This window comes from Lithobates pipiens, unplaced genomic scaffold (genome assembly GCF_037356315.1).
Source record: "Lithobates pipiens isolate NorthernLeopardFrog02 unplaced genomic scaffold, aLitPip1_a1.2 Scaffold_25, whole genome shotgun sequence".
Taxonomy (NCBI): Eukaryota; Metazoa; Chordata; class Amphibia; order Anura; family Ranidae; genus Lithobates; species Lithobates pipiens.
Genome location: NW_027507787.1, coordinates 129,577,963 through 129,599,756, shown reverse-complemented (window position 1 = coordinate 129,599,756; position 21,794 = coordinate 129,577,963). Strand labels below are relative to the sequence as shown.

General features: G+C 40.8%; 1 protein-coding gene across 2 annotated transcripts in view; it reads right to left on the bottom strand.

The window, feature by feature from the left end:
* The window catches only part of GPRIN2 (G protein regulated inducer of neurite outgrowth 2), a 63,495-nt gene that overhangs the window by 5,916 nt on the left and 35,785 nt on the right, over positions 1-21,794 (bottom strand). For both annotated transcript variants that reach the window (XM_077454869.1, XM_077454867.1), the window contains exon 2: positions 16,189-16,407. Coding sequence is in view for 1 of the 2 variants with exons in the window: in XM_077454867.1 (XP_077310993.1) it covers positions 16,189-16,217 (29 nt within the window). In the remaining variant the exon portion in view is untranslated. The remainder of the gene's footprint in view (positions 1-16,188; positions 16,408-21,794) is intronic.

The following is a 21,794-nucleotide window of genomic DNA, read 5'->3' as shown; positions in this document are numbered from 1 at the left end:
GACATCCCGGGTATGATAAAATTTGAAAAACAAAATCATAAATTAAAATATAATAAATAACTATAAAAAATTATACCAAATAATAATATAATAATAAAAATTATTCAATAATGCAATCAAATCAAAAACACTGAAATTTGCTCAGTTACAGAATTGTCGCTGTCATTGCTTTTCAGTATTTGATGAGGGATCTCCCCACAAATTACTATCTCTCAATTCTGTGAGTGATTCTAATTTATCATCGCTGTTTTTTAGCCGGTCTAAAACCACTTTTGATGTAAAGGGACAGTTTTGGTTGCTATGGACAATCTCCAGTTTCTAGGCAGAAAAAACTGTTTTTATAATATAAAACTACATGTAGGATACTGGGCAGACCACTAGAGACAAAGGAGATGTGAAATAATTACATACAGCAATGTAATCTGTAAGATTACATGATACTGTATGTAACGTGTGTGTTTTACTTTTAGAATTTGGCGCCGTTCTCCGTACCCGTGCGGCGCAACGCTCGCAGGGAATGGAGCTCGGCTCTGTGATAGATCAGGCTGCTCACACAGCAGGGGGATATCACTGGATCCAGGGGATAAGGTAAGTATACTCATCCTGTATTCATGGGATCCTGAGTCTGGCTTGGGGTTACCGGTAATGGTACTGAATTTTCACCCCGAGCCAGACTCGGGAATATTGCCAGGGGAGTTAAATAGTTCTTTGTTTTCTGCATAGCAGGCCCAACATTCTTATCAAATCTATGAGTGCTCCTCACTTTTTTTTTTTGCTGTTTATGTTATAGTAATATGTACTGTGCGTATTCTATCGCTCTGCTTTCCAGTTATGCCGAATACACGCGACTGGACTTTCCGGCAGACTAGGTCCGACGGAATCAGTCGGTCAGACAATCCAATTGTGTGTGGGCTAATCCGATCATTTTTCGTTAAAAAAAATCAGACGGACCTAGAAATAGAACATGTTTCAAATCTGCCCGATGGACTCAATTCCTATCAGGAAGAACGTTCGTCTGTATGCTGGTCCGACGGACCAAATACGTCGCAAGGGAAGCTATTGGCTACTGGCTATTGAACTTCCTTTTTTAGTCCTGTCTTACGTCATCACGTTCAAAATGAACAGACTTTCGAGCGGACTTATGCCCTCTACACACGGTCGGACATTCCGACGAAAAAATCCATCTGATTTTTTCTGATGGATTTTGGCCCAAACTTGTCTTGCATACACACGGTTGCACAAAGTTGTCGGAAAATGCGATCGTTTAGAACGAGGTGGCGTAAACCACGTACGACGGGACTATAAAGAGAGTAGTAGCCAATTGCTTTAGTCTCGTAATTTATTCTGGGCATGCATGCCACTTTGTCTGTCGGAATTGTCTACACACGATCGGAATTTAAACGATTGGATTTTGTTGTCGGAAAATTTTAGATCCAGCTCTCAAACTTTGTGTGTCAGAAACTCAGACCAAAAAACTCTGAGGGAGCCCACACACGATTTTCCAACAACATGATCCAATTGTACATTTTCCATTGCAAAGTCCGACCACGTGTACAGGGCATTAGTTCGTTCATGTGAGGCCAAGTCCATTCGTTTGGAAAGTCCGTTGGAACTTCAACGAAAGTCCGTCGGGAAGACCATCGGACCTAGTCTGCTGGAAAGTCCAGTCGTGTGTACGCGGCATTACTCTTCTTTTATTTGATGTTTGATGGATACTCTTTAGGAACTCACTGATATGCTGATCTCACATATATATCTGCATAAGGTTATATAGTTACCTACAGTCAGGTCCATTAATATTGGGACATCGACACAATTCTAATCTTTTTGGCTCTATACACCACCACAATGGATTTGAAATGAAAGGAACAAGATGTGCTTTAACTGCAGACTTTCAGCTTTAATTTTGAGGGTATTTACATCCAAATCAGGTGAACGGTGTAGGAATTACAACAGTTTGTATATTAGTGTAAATTTCCCAATATTTATGGACCTGACTGTAGTTAATCTGGTTGAAAAAAAACACTAGTCCAACCAACATAGAAAAAAACACATACACACACACACACACACACACACACAAAACTTCCATATACACTATCCTATACCGACAGTTGATCTAGAGGAGGGCAAAGAAAACCTCTAATAAAGCATGATCCAATTTGCAAAATTTCCATTCTGATCCCACAAGAAGCAATTGGATATTCCCTGGATCAACTTTACCTATAAATGTTAGTATCCAGTTATATTATGTGCATTTAGGAATGAATCCAGGCCTTTTTTAAATAGTCTACTGAGCTGGACAGAACCAGTTCTTAAGGGAGTTTATTAAGGTTATGCTCTGTATCCTTTCAAAGCTTTAATAAAACATTATTGAAAGAGAAATCAACTTTCTTCTTAAGGCAAGCTTAGACAGGCTCTAGGAAACCCTAGGTATTCCTCAGTATTCCGTATGGTGCACTCACACTGACACTTAACCAGTAAGTGTACTGTGCTTGGGACCACTTGGAAGAGGTGGTCCCGGGTGTGGTTCACTTGTGGTCTGGAAAGATTTGCTTCAGTGTAAGCACAGAAGTCTCCATAGATGACTGTGTACAGAAGTAGGGTTCACTGTGGTAAGCAGTTTAAGTGTACCATGGGGCACGTCTTTATAGTCGAGTGTAAGTGAGTGTAGACCTGCCTGTTTAAAGATGTATGTATGGTATTCTTATGAACATGGATGTTTGCCAGTTCCAGTGACGTCCTCAAGTCTTTAGCTGTTACTTGTGGATTCTTCTTTACTTCATTGAGGATTCCGCATTGTGCCTTGGTAGTCATCTTGGCTGGATGCCTACTTCTAGGAAGAGTAGCCACAGTACTAAAATGTCTCCATTTATAGACAATTTGTCTAACTGTTGACTGATAGATGTCTAAACACCTTAAGATTGTTTTATACCCCATTCCAGCCTTATGCAGATTAACCACTTTCAGACCGCATAATTTTGCTGGCCAAAGACCAGACCACTTTTTGCGATTCGGCACTGCATCGCTTTAACTGACAATTGCACGGTCATGCGACGTGGCTCCCAAACAAAATTGACTTCCTTTTTTCCGTTTTTATTTTTTGCGCTATCAACAAAAAAAGAGCGACAATTTTGAAAAAAACTCATTTTTTTTTACGTTTTGCTATAATAAATATCCCCCAAAAATTTATAAAAAACATTATTTTTCCTCAGTTTAGGCCGATATGTATTCTTCTACATATTTTTGGAAAAAAAAAATCACAATTGCAGCAATTATTGACTGGTTTTCACAAAAGTTATAGCTTTACAAAATAGGGGATAGTTTTATGGCATTTTTATTAATAATTTTATTAATAAAAATCGCGAGTTTACTTTAGCATCTCCCCGTTCTTCCACCCCGTGAGACGATCGCGGGTATCCCCACGGTGATCGAGTCCACGTGACCCGCGATCGGACTCATGGAGGTCCCGACCGGCGCGTGCACGATGGCACAGCGACAAACTTAAAGGTCGTACCTGTATGCCCATTTGCCTGTCCGTGCCATTCTGCCGACGTACATCGGCGCGCGCTGGTCGGGAAGTGGTTAACTACGCTTGATGGTACATCTTCAGAGAGCTGCTTTTTGCAAGGCATGGTTCACATCAGCCTATGCTTCTTATAAACAATTTTAAAATGTTTGACTGTCTTTTATTAATCAAAGTAGCTCTAAACCACACCTCCAAACTCATTTTATTAATTGGGCTCCAGGTGTCCAAACTACTGACTTCAATTTGCTTTTTTTGAAGTAATTAGTCTATGGATTAACTTACTTTTTCCTCCAGCACTGTGAATGTTTAACCTCCCTGGCGGTATGATTATTTCAGATTTTTGATGCTGAAAGTGGTACAATTATTTTGCATGGAAATTTGGCGTTTTATATTGTAGACCTATAATTCTTAGGAATAACTCACTTAAATCTTAATCACTTAAATAATGTTTGAAAAACAAAATCATAAATTATAATATAATAAATAACTATAAATAATTGTAACAAATAATAATATAATAATAATAAAAATGATTCAATAATGTAATCAAATCAAAAACACAGAAATTTTCTCAGTTGCAGAATTGTCGCTATCATTACTTTAATGATGGATTTCCCCACAAATCACTATCGCTCAATTCTGCAGGTGATTCTAATTTATTATCGCTGTTTTCTAGCTGGTCTAAAACCACTTTTGATGTAAAGGGACAGTTTTGGTTGCTATGGACAATCTCCAGTTTCCAGGCAGAAAGAACAGTATTTATAATATAAAACTGCATGCAGGGCACTGGACAGACCACTAGGGACAAAAGAGATGAATAATAAATTGATACAGTAATGTAATCTGTAAGCTTACAGTATACTGTCTATGTATTGTGTGTTTTACTTTTTGAATTTGGCGCTGTTCTCCATCCCCGTGCGTCACAACGCTCGCATGGAATGGAGCTTGGCTCCGTGATAGATCGAGCGGAGGACGGCTTGCACACAGTGCGGGGAGGACATCGCAGGATCCTGGGGTCAAGGTACTAATCTCTTCCTGGATCCTGCAATGCATCCCGAGTGTGGCTCAGGGTTACTGCTTTTGGTACTAAAAATGCAGCCCAGACCACACTCGGGAATACTGCCAGGGGGGTTAATAGGTGTGTTCAAAAAAACACAAGAAATTAGAATTGTCACTGTGTTATCAAATTAAGCACATTGTGTTTGTTCATTGTTGTGAGATGAGGAGTAGATCATTTTATGGCAAACTAATGCCAAAAAATAACTTTATTCAAGGGGCTTTAACATAATTTTTTTTTAACCAATGCAAATATGATTGATGTCCTGTCGCACTTACTGTATATTTTATGTCTTGCATTGAACTGCATCAGGTTATTACGGTTTTGCAGTATGCTGACATCTAGTGGCAGTTTTGGATTTACTGTATGAATCTATCTCCCCTCTATCCTCTCCTCCTTTCTAGTGCTGGTTATTTCAACCATGTCCACACAGTCAGTGATAGTTATTCAAAGAGACTAGGCTGAGACTACTTTCACACTGGGGCATTGGGGGGCTTCGGCAGTAAAGACCCGCTATTTTTATTCTATTCTTTACTGTTGTTTTTGCAGAGGTTTTTATCTGCTAGCGGCCGAAAAAGGGATAAAACAGTCTGCAAAGCGGCGCTATGCCGGCGGTTCGGGCCATTGATTTCAATGGGCAGGGGCGCTTTAGGATTGGCTTATACCCTACTCCTACAGTTCTGCAAAGATGTGGCTTGCAGGACTTTTTTGGACATCCTGCCAGCTCACCGCTTCAGTGTGAAAGCACTTGGGATTTCACACTGGAGAGACAGGAGAGGCTCTTTACAGGCACTATGCAGGCGCTATGTTTAGCACTGTATCACCTGTAAAGCGCCTCGGTGTGAAAGCAGCCTTAGCAAAGCTGTTGTCTTCTACACTTCTAAAGACTAAAAAACATCCTCTGTACTGCAAATACTGGAGGTAAAATTGTGTTGGATTCAAATTCTGTGGCTTATTGAAGAGTTGAGCTGCCTGTAGATGGTCCCAAGTCATCAGTGATCATACTGTCAGACAGACTGGGTCTATAGAGATATTGTGATTATAATGAAATATTTTTTAGCTACCTGACATCCGCGCTATGGCCGAATGACGGCCACAGCGCGGATGTGAATTTCCGGGAGGCCGTCATGTGACGGGCTCCCCTGAGCGCGCTCCTTGCGTGCACTGTGATCACTGAGCCACTGAGACTCGGATGATCACCGATCTGAGTAAGGGGCCGGTCCCAGCCCCTTACCATGTGATCAGCTGTCAGCCAATGACAGCTGTTCGCATGATGTAAACAAAAGCACTCATGCTGACAGCGGAGGAGAAAAAGAAGCCGATCACCGGCTTATCTTAAAGGGACATCAGTCCCTAAGAGGAAGAGGCAACCATGCCTCATTTAAACTGACCAACAGTGCCCACAAGTGCCACCTATCAATGCCCACAAGTGCAACTTATCGATGCCCACAAGTGCCACCTATTGATGCCCACAAGTGCCACCTATTGATGCCCACAAGTGCCACCTATCAATGCCCACTAGTGGTGCCAATCAGTGCCACCTAGAAGTGCTGCCTATCAGTTTAATCGATCAGTGCCCATCACTGCCACCCATCAGTGCCCATCATTGCCACCCATCAGTGCCCATCAGTGCCACCTATCGATGTCCATCAGTGCCGCCTCATTAGCATACATCAATGACAGACAAAAATTACCTGTTATAAAATTTTAAAACAACATTTTTTTTTTTTAATTCGGTCTTTTTAATAAAATAAAAAAATGCAGAGGTGATCAAATACCACCAAAATAAAGCTCTATTTGTGGGAAAAAAAATCTAAAAATTTCATTTGGTTACAGCGTTGCATGACCGTGCAATTGTCATTCAAAGCGCAACAGTGCTGAAAGCTGAAAATTGGTGTGGATAGGAGGGGGGTTTAAGTGCCCAGTAAGCAAGTGGTTAAATAGGAAACACAGAGCCAACAGTGACTCCCTCCAAGAACATAACCCCATGAGTAAACATTTCTCCAAGGGTATGAAAGCTTCACAAGAACTGCTATTTCAACTCAGAAATAGCCATTATCCACTCTGTTGTAACATTACCTAGCAGATAACTAAGGAATTTGTTAATGATGCCTATCACCAACCCCACTAACAGGACCTAAGCCAATAAGGGAATACGCATCCAAGTCTGGTGTTTTAATAACTTTCATATAACATTCCAGTTTCCAGGATTAAGTCATTAGAACCCTTAAGCAGGTATCCATCCTGGCTAATAGCATCAGACTGACTCTATTACCCTATCATAAAGTAGTTCAGCTTGCAGAAAACAGAGTACACATTCCTGACTGGATCTCTAGATACAAATCATAATTTGTTTTCAAAACTCCTGAGCAGATAACAATATAGAGAGAACAAGAATATATTCATAAATTAATGACCAGCATTTTAAGACTAAATACAACTATATTAGATGTTAATATATGTTAACTTTTGTTAGCATTTTATCTCCTAGGTCAGGGGTATTGAATTAAAATTCAAGGAGGTCCGGTCACTAAAATTTTCTTCTGGCCGAGATCCGAATCCCAAGCTTGTCCTATGACTCAGCAAGATTGTACGAGTCTACTTTAGTTTTTTGGACCAAACCATGCACTCTGACATTTTTGTTACTGTTTCCTGCACACACCCTGGTAAAACTATGCAAAAGTAAATGTCCCCATTAGTGTTCCCCCTTACAGTAATTTATTACATTAAATGCCTTTATCAGACTACCCACATGAATCCGTTTCCACCATCAGAGTACCCCCTTATATCAAGTGTCCCCATCAGAGTGCCCCCTTAAGTAATGTTTTCCAATCAAAGTGCCACCTTACATCAGGTATTTCTGTCAGAGTGCCCTCCACAACAGGTGTCCCCCTCCTACATCAGATTTCTGCATCAGAAGGCTCCCTTACATCTGGTGTCTCCCATCACTGTGCCCCCTTACATCATTTGTCTCCATTATATATGGTTCCCTATCACAGTGACCCTTTACATTGGGTGTCCGCATTAGAGTGCTCACTTACATTAGGTGTCGCCATCAGAGTGCCCCCTTACATCAGGTGTCCCCATCACATCAGGTGTGGCCATCAGAGTGCTACTTTACATTAGGTGTGGCCATCAGAGTGCCCCCTTACATTACGTGTCCCCATCAGGGGCGTAACTAGAAATCACAGGGCCCCATAGCAAAATGTTGTATGGGCCCCCCCCCCCCCTCATCCAGGGGCGGATCCAGAGTCTAGTCTCGGGAGGGGCACTGATAAAAAATACTTTTTTGGGGGGGCAATTTATTGGGGCAATGGCTGATGTTGGCGCTTCAATTGTCACGGCACCATTTGTGTTATGGTGTAAGGATGATTGAAACACATTATTTCTATTATTACATTGTTATAGTTCAACTCACCATAATGCAGAATCAGTGGAAGCCCCGAGTGTGTCACCTGCCACCAGGTGCAGATTGTCCACTTGCCACGTCACCTGCCACACATTGCAAATTGTCCACTTGCCACGTCACCTGCCACCCGTTGCGGATTGTCTGTTTGCCACGTCACCTGCCACACGTTGTGGATTGTCCACTTGCCACGTCACCTGCCACCCATTGTGGATTGTCCATTTGCCACGTCACCTGCCACACATTGCGGATTGTCCACTTGCCACGTCACCTGCCACAAGTTGCGGATTGTCCACTTGCCACATCACCTGCCACCCATTGTGGATTGTCCACTTGCCACGTCACCTGCCACCCATTGCGTATTGTCCACTTGCCACGTCACCTGCCACAAGTTGCGGATTGTCCACTTGCCACGTCACCTGCCACCCATTGCGTATTGTTCACTTGCCACGTCACCTGCCACCCATTGCGTATTGTTCACTTGCCACGTCACCTGCCACCTGTTGCGGATTGTCCATTTGCCACGTCACCTGCCACAAGTTGCAGATTGTCCACTTGCCACGTCACCTGCCACCCATTGCAGATTGTCCACTTGCCACATCACCTACCACAAGTTGTGGATTGTCACTTTCCTTTTAAGGTGGGGAATGGGATTGTCACGTCTGAGTCAGGCAGCAGAGAGATTCAGGCAGCAGAGAGATGATGTAATCTCTCTGCTGCCAGCACAGTGAGTGAGGGTGGAGCTGGCAGAGAGATTCAGGCAGCAGAGAGATGATGTAATCTCTCTGCTGCCAGCACAGTGAGTGAGGGTGGAGCTGGCAGAGAGATTCAGGCAGCAGAGAGATGATGTAATCTCTCTGCTGCCAGCACAGTGAGTGAGGGTGGAGCTGGCAGTTCGCAGGGCGGGCGCTGGGCGGTGAGAGAAGATGTCATCTCTCTGCCCCGCCACTCGCTGATTGGCCACCCACCAAGCCTCCCCGCTGGCAGCTTCCCCGCCACGCCCCCCCCGCCGCCGCCTCCGCCCGCTCGTACAGTCAGTGTGACTGTACGAGAGCTGAGCGGATAGGCAGCTCGGCGGCTCACCCGCCGCCCGCTCACCGGGCCCTTCTCAGCTGCGGGCCCCATAGCGACCGCACGGGTCGCTATGGTGGTAGTTCCGCCACTGGTCCCCATCACATCAGGTGTGCCCATCAGAGTGCTACTTTACATTAGGTGTGGCCATCAGATTGCCCCTCTACATCAGGTGTGGCCATCAGAGTGCCCCTTTACATCAGACATCCCTATCAGAGTGACCCTCGTCCTGGCTCGTCCTGACGTGTTTCGTTTAAGAAGACATCATCGTCTAAGAAGACATTACATTGTCCTTTTTGCTACATCCTTTTGTTCAGGAGTGTATGGTGTGGTTGTCTGATCTATTATTCTTTGTCTCTTCAGGTATGAGGCCACTTCTTTGCTTATGTATTTTCCACCATTGTCACTGCATATTATTCGCTGCTCGGCTTTCCAGATAAAACATTCCTTTTTTAAGTGACCGGTCCTTTTACAGCAAAAACAGGCTCTACTTTCTTTGTTGTGCTTTGTTCCTTTGTACATCTTAATAGCTTTGTCATCATGGTGTATATTTTCTTTCCTTCTGTCATATTCATTGATGTATTTCCCTTTGACATATTCCAGTGTCAGTTCCTGCTTGAGTCTGGTTTCTAAAGCATTAATAAGAACAGTATATATCTCTGGAAGGCTGCAGTGGAGCAGGGCAACAATATAGTTACCTTTGATGTCTTCTCCGATGGTAGATGCTCTTTGATTTCTAGCACGTCTTTAATTTGGTCATACATATGCTGGCCTTTTTCTAGTCTTATCTTATACAGCTTTCTTAGTAGAAAAAGCTTGTTGTTTAGGCTTGAATGCTCATTCAGTTTCTGCAATGAAGTCCACATACCTTTGGTCGTTTTCTCTTTTCTTATGTGGATAAGCTGGTCATCTTCTACTAGTAATCTTATGGTTGCTTTTGCCTGCCTATTTTTCCTGTTCCAATCCTCCGTTTGTGGGTCTGTCTGTATTCAGCACTTGGCACAAGTCATCCTTGGTTAGAATAATTTCTAGATTAAAATTCCACAGCTGGTAATTGGCATTGTTCAGCTTTGCAATTGCAAACATCACATCTGAACCACTTGCCATCTTTAACCAACTTGTATATAGTACTCACTGATTCACTGTACTCACTGAATTGCAGAACTCTCTTTCCAGTCTCTGGGTGCATAACCTATTAGCAGGGTATTGACATCATGCAAGGAAGCTTCTTGGATGCAGAGAATACTTTACTGTCATGGAGAAATATCAGAACATGTCTTTACCATCATGGAACACAAATGAGTGCACAGTGAGGAAAGACAAACACTCCCTCTCCTTACATTACCATAGAATACAAACTAACACTACAGGGCTGTCAGGGCTGGGCTCAGCCCTTCCTTCTCTGAGCTGGCCACTCAGCTGTTGGCTAATTGCCAGCTCCTATCTCTCCAAAGTTACTCAGCTGTTGATGATATCTTGCTTGTCAGTCCTACCTACTTAAGCCATCCAGCCCAGAGGATCTCTGCCTTCTTCTTAGTCAACATCACAGAGACTATCTCCTGCATTCCTCTTATATGACTTGCTTGGCTGACATCCCTTCTGGCTCAAGATACTGCTTGTTGTTTTACTACGCTCATCCCCGGCTTCCTTACGTTAGGTTTGTCTGACTATCCGTTCCGGTTTCTGAACTCTGGCTATATTTTGACTACGTTTGTTCTATTTACTTTTATTATTAAACAAGTGTGATTTAACTGTACTTCTGTCTTGGTCTGATTTCATGGTTTCTGACAAGTGTCACCTACTGGTGTAGACATTTCAAAATCAATGGTGGCATCATCGGATCATGACATTTCTGATTTTCGAAAGAAAATTTGTTTGGAATTTGACCCTTGTATGGCCTGCATAAATATCCCGATCTCAAAGACCCTCTTTAAGCAGCCCAAGCTGAACCTCATCAAACCCATGCAAGAACTTGATTTTGTAATCAGATGGCGAGGGCCTCAGTCATTAGACTGTGTTATGAGACATAAAACTGCTCATAAACACAAACCAGATGAAGTCCTTAATCTCTAATGGGAGAGATTAAAGCAGATTTATTTGGAGCTGAATGTGAATAGTTACAAAAGTGAAAACCTGAACACTAAATACATAGACCCTAGAAGTGATGTCCCCCTTAGAAAAGACATGAGTTACACCCACTCTCAGCAGCAACAGTAAAAAAAAGCCAAAAAAGCCAAACTCCTGCTATCTCATTCACGACAAACCATATCCTCTTAGAAAGTGTTCAACGCCATTTGAAGAGTGCAAGAAGTTTTTAAGGAACCATGACATTTGCATCAGATGTTGTGCATCCACAGAACACTTCACCAGAGACTGCAAGCCTATAGTTAACTGCTTAGAATGTGACAGGGACAGGCATGTCCCAGCCTTACATCAAGGCCCCATTTAACAAAACTCTATTTCCACTGATCATCTTAAGACCGCCATAAATGGATTGAATCTCAGTGGGTTCAGCAGGGACCAACTGAGATTCGCTCCATCTATATGCAGGCTGAGTGTACCCAAGTCAATCCATCAATCCAGCATGTCAGATTATTAGCATGTGATTATTGTCAGCACCTGGATCATGCAATAGCTCTGCGGGAAGGATTCCCCCATCACTGACCTGTGTTGATGGGGGAATCAAGCAAGAAAATTGCATAGTCTATGCCCTGCCTTAAACTTGTGTCATATCATGGTGGGGACAGCAGTGAGCAATCACCTCTATATCTAAATATAGTGAGCTATGTCACAACAGTGCTAGAATATGTCTGGTGAAAGTGTTTCCTCGTGACAACCAGGGAAATCTGTCCAGATGTATGCTATTTAAGATGACCAAAGCAGTCTTTTGTTTGCCATTTCAGAGTACTTTGACATGTTTAGTGTAAAGGGGAGAAGTACTGTCTTACACCCTGTACATATGTGCTGCCACAGTAGAAACCACAAGAAGAATTGCCAAGATTGCTAGAGAATTCATTATTTTACATTTAAAAAGAGACTGAAAGAATTAATCTTCCTACACTTCGAATGGAATCAAATAACTAACGACCCGCTTCTGCTGAACAGACAGAGGTAAACATTACAGAAATTCAGTATGTGCATACCCAGCTTCACTCATAGTGAGCCAGCTGCAACCTCAGGCTGGTCCGTTAATCAAGGAAACTACATCTGGCAACTGTAAAATACTAGACTTTGACTCCTCATTACTGCAAAGAAGACTTTCTAAGCTGCAGTTCAGTTGCATATCTATCTACCATAATCCAAACTGACATGGCAACAGCTCAAGCAACACATTAGGAATCCTGCTAACAGTCAGCGGCCTAAAAAAGTCATCCAAACCTTCTACCCCAGTCTTTAAAAGGGAGCAACTTCCAGTTCCTAGGTTGAGAGACGAGCCTCCTGGGGCTAGAGTCATCCAAAATACATTCAGATCAACATTTTCACTTCAATTTCAAAGCGGTTATGCATGCCACCCATGGAGACGTGACTTGATACACCAAGGACTGTTTCAGTTATCAAGACACCAAGGTCAAGGCCATCATGTTTCTTCCATGTTCCTTCAGTCAGTGTTATTTATTTACAGAGACAGGGCTTAGAAAAGTCATTGCCTTTTTACACTTCTGAAGACTGTAAAAGCATCCAAGCACTGCAAATAGCTCAAGTAAAATTGAGCTGGATTCAACTTGTGTGTCGCTTGCAGAGTCAAGCTGACTGGGGATGATGCCAAGTCAGCGGGTGACCATACTGCTAGGACAGACTCTAAGGAAGTATGTCAATGCATAAAACAGCATTTGAAACAGAGCCTTTAAGCTGTATTTTATTACATTTTGTTTTTGGCTTTAGCTGCACTTTAAGATTCACTAAATATGAAAATTGTCAGCTTAAAGGAAAATCCACTTTCTCAAAAAATATATAAAGTAGAACATTGTTTCAAAGGTCATTTTATAATTTAAATCATATTTAAAATTAGTATGATCTCTATACTGTTTTTGTACAGAAAGCTGCTGAAAATCCTGCTTAATCCTTGTAATTGTCTTTTCCCATAGAGGCCTTCACAGAGTTAGGTGGAATTGCAGGCATCAACTGTAAAAGGCCTACTTGGAGAGATACACTATGTGGTAAAAGTATATGAATCTCCCCTAAATCATCGTGTTTAGCTGTTTTCATTGAAAGGTACTGTTAATGCTACAACATACAAAGACATCTTAAACAGTTGTGTGCTTCCAACCTAGTGGCAAACGTTTGAGGAAGTTAAATAAAAACTAAATAAATGTGCTGTGCTATTTATCCCCCACATGAAACAAATTAATGTTAATAAATTTAAATATGAATATCATTGATAAGTGCTCATATAACCATCTTCAAACCTAACAGAATCACAATGTGCAAAAATAATAAAATGTGACAATATTTAAACGAGTAAGGCCGCGTACACACGCGGGGACTGTTCGCTCAACTTTGTCCGTCAAACAGTTTCAGCAAACAGTCCGCTCAAAATTAGCATGGACGGACTTGCCCACACACGACGAACGAACAGTTTGCTGAAACCGTGCGCGATGACGTGAACGGCACGTACGACGGGACGGAAAATACAACGTCCTATACACTGCATTACAACTTTCGGCATGTAAATCCTTTCTGAGCATGCGCGGAACTTAGTTTGACGAACAAGCCTACACACGAGGGGACTGTTCGCTGAAACCAAGTTTCAGCGGACAGTTTTTCGGAAATTCCGAAAAACCTTGTTCAGCAAACTGTTCGCTGAAACTGTCCGCTGAAAGCCCACACACGGGCGGACTGTCCGCCGAAACACTGTTCAGCGGACAAAGTTGGGCGAACAGTCCCCGCGTGTGTACGCGGCCTTAGGAGTGAGAAAACCCACAATGATATATATTAAAAGAAATATATATAATGCACAAATTATGTTACCCAATGTGAATACACTGAAACAAAATGAAAACAAGTGAGTGGTCTAGATTGACCTGTGACACATGAGAATCTGCAAATGATCTAAAGACTGTGTATGCACAATAAATAGGTATAAACAATGCAATTAATCAAAAACTGCAAAAGCAAAAGAGTAAGCAAAGGAGTAAACCCGTATCAACAGTCTCTCTCAGGTTCAATATGAAAGCAAAATCAAATTTAACAAGGCGAATGAGCTGAATTAAGAACAAAACAAATTGTTTTAGGAGTCCTAAATCAAACAGATGCTGTATGGACACTTTAGTATGAAGACACTACCGTGCTCAAAAGTTATAAAAATTGGCTGCTTACTAGATCCACACAGGGCACAAATGTGTGTACTGAGCCACAGCTTTGGAATGGATTCTTCTGCCAAATCTTGGAGGTTCACAAACATTGTGTCTTCATACTAAAGTGTCCACACCCCTTGGTATCGGCATTTGTTCGATTTGGGACTACTAAAACAATTGGATTTGTTCTTAATTCACCTTGTTGAATTAGATTTTCCTTTCATATTGAGTCTTTTGAACCTGAGAGAGACTGTTGATACCAGGGACATGCAGTCAGGGGAGGCAGGTGAGGCAGAGCTTGACCTGCCAAGAACATAAAAAAAAAAGAGCTTCGAGGGTTGTAGCTCGACGACCCCACAGAGACCCCAAATTGAGAGTAGCAGGCATCGTGGAGAGGAGTGGGGCTTCGTATGCCTGCATCCCTGGACCATAGGACAGGTGAGTGTCTGATTATTAAAAGTCAGCAGTTATACTTTTTGTAGCTGCTGACTTCATTTTTTTTTTCCGGCAGAACTTCACTTTAAGTTCGGTCAAATATCGCTTTTTAGTACTTCCAGGGTCAGAGCAGCAGATGTCTGTTTCTCATCCTTAATGCCGCCGATATATCTCCTCAAATCATACCAGTATCAGAGCCATAAATATAAGGAAAGGAATGCCGAAATTTGAGGAGATATAGTGGCGGCATTAAGGAGGCAAAATGGACATCCGCTGCTCTGGTCCTGGAAGGACTAAAAAGCAATATCTGACCGAACTTAAATGTAAGGTCACACATCATCAGGTGAGAACACATCTGATTGGGGAGCACAAGTGATTTAATACATTGGCACATAAATGGAACACTAAGTGAACATAGTGAGAAGCACAAGGAGATATAGGTGCAAGCAAGCATGGCATCATTGATAAATTGATTTGCTTATCACTGATGGGACTGCATTATTATTTATTTTGTATTATATAATCATTTTTATGGATTTACTCATTTAAATGTTGGCACATTTGATTCTTTTTGCACCTGTTGATTCTCTGTTAGGTTTGAAGATGGCTATATGAAATTGAGCATTTTTCAATGATAATCATATTTGTATTCATTAAATGAATTTGTTTCATGTGGGGGATAAATAGCACGGCACATTTATTCATTTTTATTTTTCTTGCACATTAGTTTGGGACTGTGATAAGTGCTAGCAGCTAGATCCCAATAGGTATCTATATTTTCTTCTTTAGCTGCTTGCAAGGATCCTTTTGATTTTAAAAATTTGAGGAAGGCTCTTTTCTGTTCCAGCATGACTGTGACCTTGTATACAAAGCAAGGTCCATAAAGACATGGTTTGAAGAATATGGTGTGGCAGAACATAAGTGGCCTGCACAAAGCCTTTACCTCAACCCTAATGAACAATTGGGATAAATTGGATCACCAATTGTTAGCCAGGTCTTTTAGTCCAACATCAATACCTAACCTCACAAATGCTCATTTGTCTGAATGGCCAGATATTCCCACAGGCACAGCCTTCCCATAAAAGTGGAGGTCAATAAAATTTCAAAAGGGGGACCTTGGAAAGATATGTTTAACCAACTCATAAAGGTGTGATTGTCAGGTATCTGCAAATGTTTGGCTATGAAGTATATTTTTATGGAAATGCAGAGACTGCACTTTTCTTCTTCTCATACAGATGCTAGCCATACACATAACAATGCAATGGTAAAATATAACAATTACTTTAATGAAAAAACTGTATTTGTTTAGAAATGAATTGCACTAAAGGGAAGCTTGATCAATAAACATTTGTTTTTATAAAATAATAATGATTGTTCTAGGAAAAAAACAAATTACCAGACTACCAGGTTCCAACTCCGCCACATAAAAACAACTTCTTATAATGCACACCCTATTAGCATCGAATCCAGCATGCCCAATCTTTCAGTAATTTGTCACATCGTTGATATGCTGCCACCAAAGTCTCCTGTTTTCATGTAGGTTGCACATCAAAAGATGACTTGAAAGATGCTGCAGTTCTCTCTAGAAGCAAACTAAAAGCTCTGCTGAGTAGAACTGAAAGAAATCATGAAAGAATTCATTAATACACAGATCGGATTACAGATTAGGTACATAAATGATGCAGTTAGTCATTAGCATTAAGGCATTCAAACAGGGTGTATTATTGCATACACCAGTGTGAGGACCCCCTTTGCCTACAGGGGATGCACAGATGTTCCCATATATCTGCGTGCAAGCCAGGGATGTGCAGTCAGGGAAGGCAGATGAGGCATAAAAAAACCTAAGCCTAAGTCCTACCCCACCACTGATAAAAAATGTTGGGCTCCTACGACCTATGGTTCTGGAGATATGGGGTTCATTGTGCAGCCTGCTAGAAGCTACATACAGAGCGGCCAGTTTAAATACAAGCTGGCACACTCTGTTTGCAACAGACCCGGAGGGTGAGCTCACAGTGCCTCTGCTCACTTCTTGTCAGAGTCATTGAGCTCAATGGACAGCTTGGAGACTTGGACCAAAGGTAAACCACCATTGGACGCTGCTGTCCAATAAAAATGCTGCAGTGGAGTCACGCCTCTCACTGCAATGTCATAGAAGGGGCATGTGTCTAAAAGACAAATGCTCTCTTCCAGCCCAGCCCTTTTAACTACAAGGAAAAAACGTGTTTATGTGTATAAGTTTTACCTACAAGCCCATGCTTTTCTCACACAGTTAAGAGTGAGAATGAGAATCTGCTGCTGTTGAAAAGGTACTGTTATAGCCAAGCAAAATCATATATTATTATGCTATATGTTATAATATAATCATTTATTATTTATCTATTTATTGTGAAATTATAGGTTAAAAGTTATAATTTCGAACTTCAATAATTTGTCTGTTAAGCCATCTACTTGAGTACAGATTTTGAAAATATAGTAAATTACCTTAAAAACAATATATAATAATTATTTGTATAAGAATGATGGTAATTAACCCCTTGCCACCCAGGCCAATTCTGACACCTCTCAACTACATGTAATAATCAAAATTTATTGTCTAGAAAATTACTCAGAACCCCTAAAAATGATATATATATATTTTAGCAGACACCCTAGGGAATAAAATGGTGGTAGTTGCAACTTTTTATGTTACATGGTATTTACGCAGCAATTTTTCAAATGTGTTTATTTGGGAACAAAACGGTTTCATTAATATAAAAAAAGATTTTTTTCTATAATGTGAAAGATCATGTTACGCCAAGTAAATAGATACCTAACATGTCATGCTTTAAAATTGCACACACTCGTGGAATGGCCCCAAACTTCAGTACTTAAAAATCTCCATAGGCAACACTTTAATTTTTTTTTACAGATTACACGTTTAGAGTTACAAAGGAAGTCTAGTGTTAGAATCATTGCTCTCGCTCAAACGATCGTGGCGTATGTAACCTGTGTGTATCTGGCGCTGATACTAGCCAGTGCCTTGCCAGTCACTGACCTTATCGCACGTCCTTGGTGCAAGCAGTTCCATTCATGGCAATTGGCATACAGCGACTGCACAAGACCCACATGCTGGCCCCAATTTGAAATTCATGAAGGTGCCCCTGAACAAACATCTGCCTAAATAAATTTTAACCTGACATATTTATGCCAAAAATAACCTATAAGTAACAATAATGCTTAGCATAATACATACATATGTACAAATGTGTTGATTTTACTAAGGGCAAATAGCCTGTTCAATTGACAAAGTAAGTTGCACTTTTCAAGGGAATTTGTCCCATCGCCTAAGGAAAGAGGTGACGCTCTGCTGATTTCTATCATATAATCATGTGCCAGCAAAAATATATATATATATATTTTTTAACTTCCTATGACGTGATTGAAGTGAAACTTCACCACAATCACTAACCTCTTTAGGAGGTAATTCCTCTGTGCTGGCAAAGCTCCTCTGCCCATCCATTCACCTCCCTACATAATCTCTTATGTAGCTACCAGGGGAGGAGCAAAGGAGAATACCATAGAATGACAGTTGTGAGTCTGCTAGGGCTACTCATGTCACATCTAAGATGGAGCACCCAACAACACACTTGGGCATTTCAAAGTCTACAGAAGGGGCATATTTACAGGTATCATACAAGTATGTTAACTGTATGTATACTGTAAGCTCATGGGAATTTTGATTTTGGATAAAATGACAGGTTCTCTTTCAAACTTTTTGCCTGTGATCAATCTTTTAGTATGCAAGAGTGGCGTATTGACTAATATATTACTATAAGACAAAAATAGTTTCCCTGTTTTTTAGGATGCTTGATCAGACTGCACAGAGCTTAATTGTCTGCAGGTTTTAAAGACTATGGCAGGCTGCAAATAACAGCACCAAACTAGATCTTATAAGAATACTTTTCTTTGTACACATATTAAAAACTAATCTCAAATTCACTATTTAATAACTCTCTTTAATCCTCAATCTACTTATATAACAGAAAGTTAAAATTACAGAGCAAAAAGGCTTTTGGTAAACACTGGATTAGAAATGATTTGCTTTATAATCTTAGAAATGAAAAACAGAAAATTATATCAATGTTATACTGGTGATTGTGTTGCAATTGTTGAAAGAATTTAGAGATAAGTGCATCATGGATGGGTAAATTAAAATGTGTTTCCAGAACATTTTTTAAAAATGTTCCCTGGATTGAACCATTAGTTTACAGTGTTGATAGATTCTTGGGTAGACTAGTTAGTCCTCTTTAATACTGTGGTCAAAATTTGCCCTGTTTATAAAACATTTACTAACCATTTAATTCAGTGTGAACACTAATACATAACAGGATGTTGAGGAGACATGTCACCCAAACTACAAAAAATGCTGCTGCTGCTGTGGCAGTTAGCAAGGGGTGTTCATGGAAGCAGGGGCTGCTAAAAGAACCTCACAACATTTTATTTAAAAAAAAACTGTTCCCAGACAACAGCTTTAAAGAGAAAAGCATCCTTCTAATGATTATGCTCTCACCCGGCCCACATATTTTTCAACTTGTGGGACAACAATCAGATTGATAGTGATTGTCACCTGAGCAGTTAACCCACAACAACATGTTTTACCAAAATTGCAATTTGGACCTTTAAAACAGCTCTGTATCACCCACTGCCACACCCAGACAGGAATGCAGCTAAATTTACACTATAGATAGTAGCTCTTCACAGAGGCAAAATTCTTACACTTGTAGTTAGAGCATTTAGAGAATAACAGTAATTTAGGGGCGCTCTAAATAAATATTCTAAACGTGAAAAATTTATAAAACCATATCAATAACCAAAATGACATTGATACAAAATATTGGAACCGTGATCTATTTACTGTTGCTTATGTGTTTGTTTTTTTGTAATATCTCTTCTCTAAATATTTCCTGCAGTTTTTTTCTTTTTCTTCACATTAAAAGAAATTTAAAATTAATTAAGCTTATTCTCTAAATGCTGTGAAAGTGGCAAATGAACCTCAGCTGCGCACATTCTGCATCATGTAAAAAAGGAAAAAAACAAAAAAAGCTGCTCCCTATAAAAGTGAAATTAAAAAAACACCTTAATAGATAGTAACAGTAATTTAGGGGCGCTCTAAATAAATATTCTAAACGTGAAAAATTTATCAAACCATATCAATAACCAAAATGACATTGATACAAAATATTGGAACCGTGATCTAATCACCATACAAATAAAGCATAATGAAAACACATAAAATACAATAAGGACTAGTGAACAACCAATCACGTAAAAAGTCCCAATAAACGTGTCTCTAAATGGAAAAATCTTGAATGATCCAAGTGCAGAAACAAATGTTATAAATTGTGGTATAGCAGCAGATCCAAAGGGCTTGCGACTCCCTCCACCAAGAAAACAGCAATACACCACTCGTGAAGTGCAAACTGCTTACCAGATTTGTTTGACCCCTTTAATTAAAAAGTAAGTCAAACAGCGCCTGTACAGGTAATGCCTGCTCATATGGATGCTGGTGGAAATAACAATGGATAATACGTCCCCCTTCACAGACTCAGGCGGTATATATGACGTTATATGGCGGTATATATGACTTTTTTTTCTGACGCCACTTCCGGCTGTCAGTCTGACGTCTTGGAACGCACGCTATACCAGCGATTGCGGAAGGAACGCGCTGATCGTTTGGAACGCATTTTTTTCTTTCAAGGCGAGCAGCCCCAGTGCTGGGTCAGGCACACGACCACGTAAGGAGCCATTTTGCTGTCTGTTTTTAAATTTTTTATTAAAATCAGTATTACGCTATGGATCCTTTTGTATTTTTTCATATACCGCCTGAGTCTGTGAAGGGGGACGTATTATCCATTGTTATTTCCACCAGCATCCATATGAGCTGGCATTACCTGTACAGGCGCTGTTTGACTTACTTTTGAATTAAGGTGGTCAAACAAATCTGGTAAGCAGTTTGCACTTGTATCTTCATGAGTGGTGTATTGCTGTTTTCTTGGTGGAGGGAGTCGCAAGCCCTTTGGATCTGCTGCTATACTACAATTTATAACATTTGTTTCTGCACTTGGATCATTCAAGATTTTTCCATTTAGAGACACGTTTATTGGGACTTTTTACGTGATTGGTTGTTCACTAGTACTTATTGTATTTTATGTGTTTTCATTATGCTTTATTTGTATGGTGATTAGATCACGGTTCCAATATTTTGTATCGATGTCATTTTGGTTATTGATATGGTTTGATTAATTTTTCACGTTTAGAATATTTATTTAGAGCGCCCCTAAATTACTGTTACTATCTATTAAGGTGTTTTTTTAATTTCACTTTTATAGGGAGCAGCTTTTTTTGTTTTTTTTCCTTTTTTACATGATGCAGAATGTGCGCAGTTGAGGTTCATTTGCCACTTTCACAGCATTTAGAGAATAAGCTTAATTAATTTTAAATTTGTTTTAATGTGAAGAAAAAGAAAAAAACTGCAGGAAATATTTAGAGAAGAGATATTACAAAAAAACAAACACATAAGCAACAGTAAAGTGGAATGCCCCGTACACACGATCAAACTATCCGGCACACTTGGTCCGGCGGACCAGAGTCCGCCGGATAATCCACCCGTGTGTGGGCTCAGGAACTTAGAAAGTCGTTTTGACTCAAAAATTGTCCGCCGGACTACAATCCGGCCATCTGTGTGCTAGTCCTCCGGACTTTTGAAATGAACAGACTTTCCCGCACATGGAGAAAAGTCCATTCATTTTGAACACGGCTCCAGGTAGACGAGACTAGCGCAGGTCATTGTTGCCGCCTTTGGTGGTGAGATTGACATGTTGCTGGCCTGGTCACCTGGTACGGACTTAAAGGGGAAGCCCTACGCCAAAAAAACGGTGTGGGGGTCCCCCCCAGGTCCATATCAGACCCTTATCTGAGCACGCTACCCGGCCGGTCAGGAAAGGGGGTGGGGACGAGTGAGCG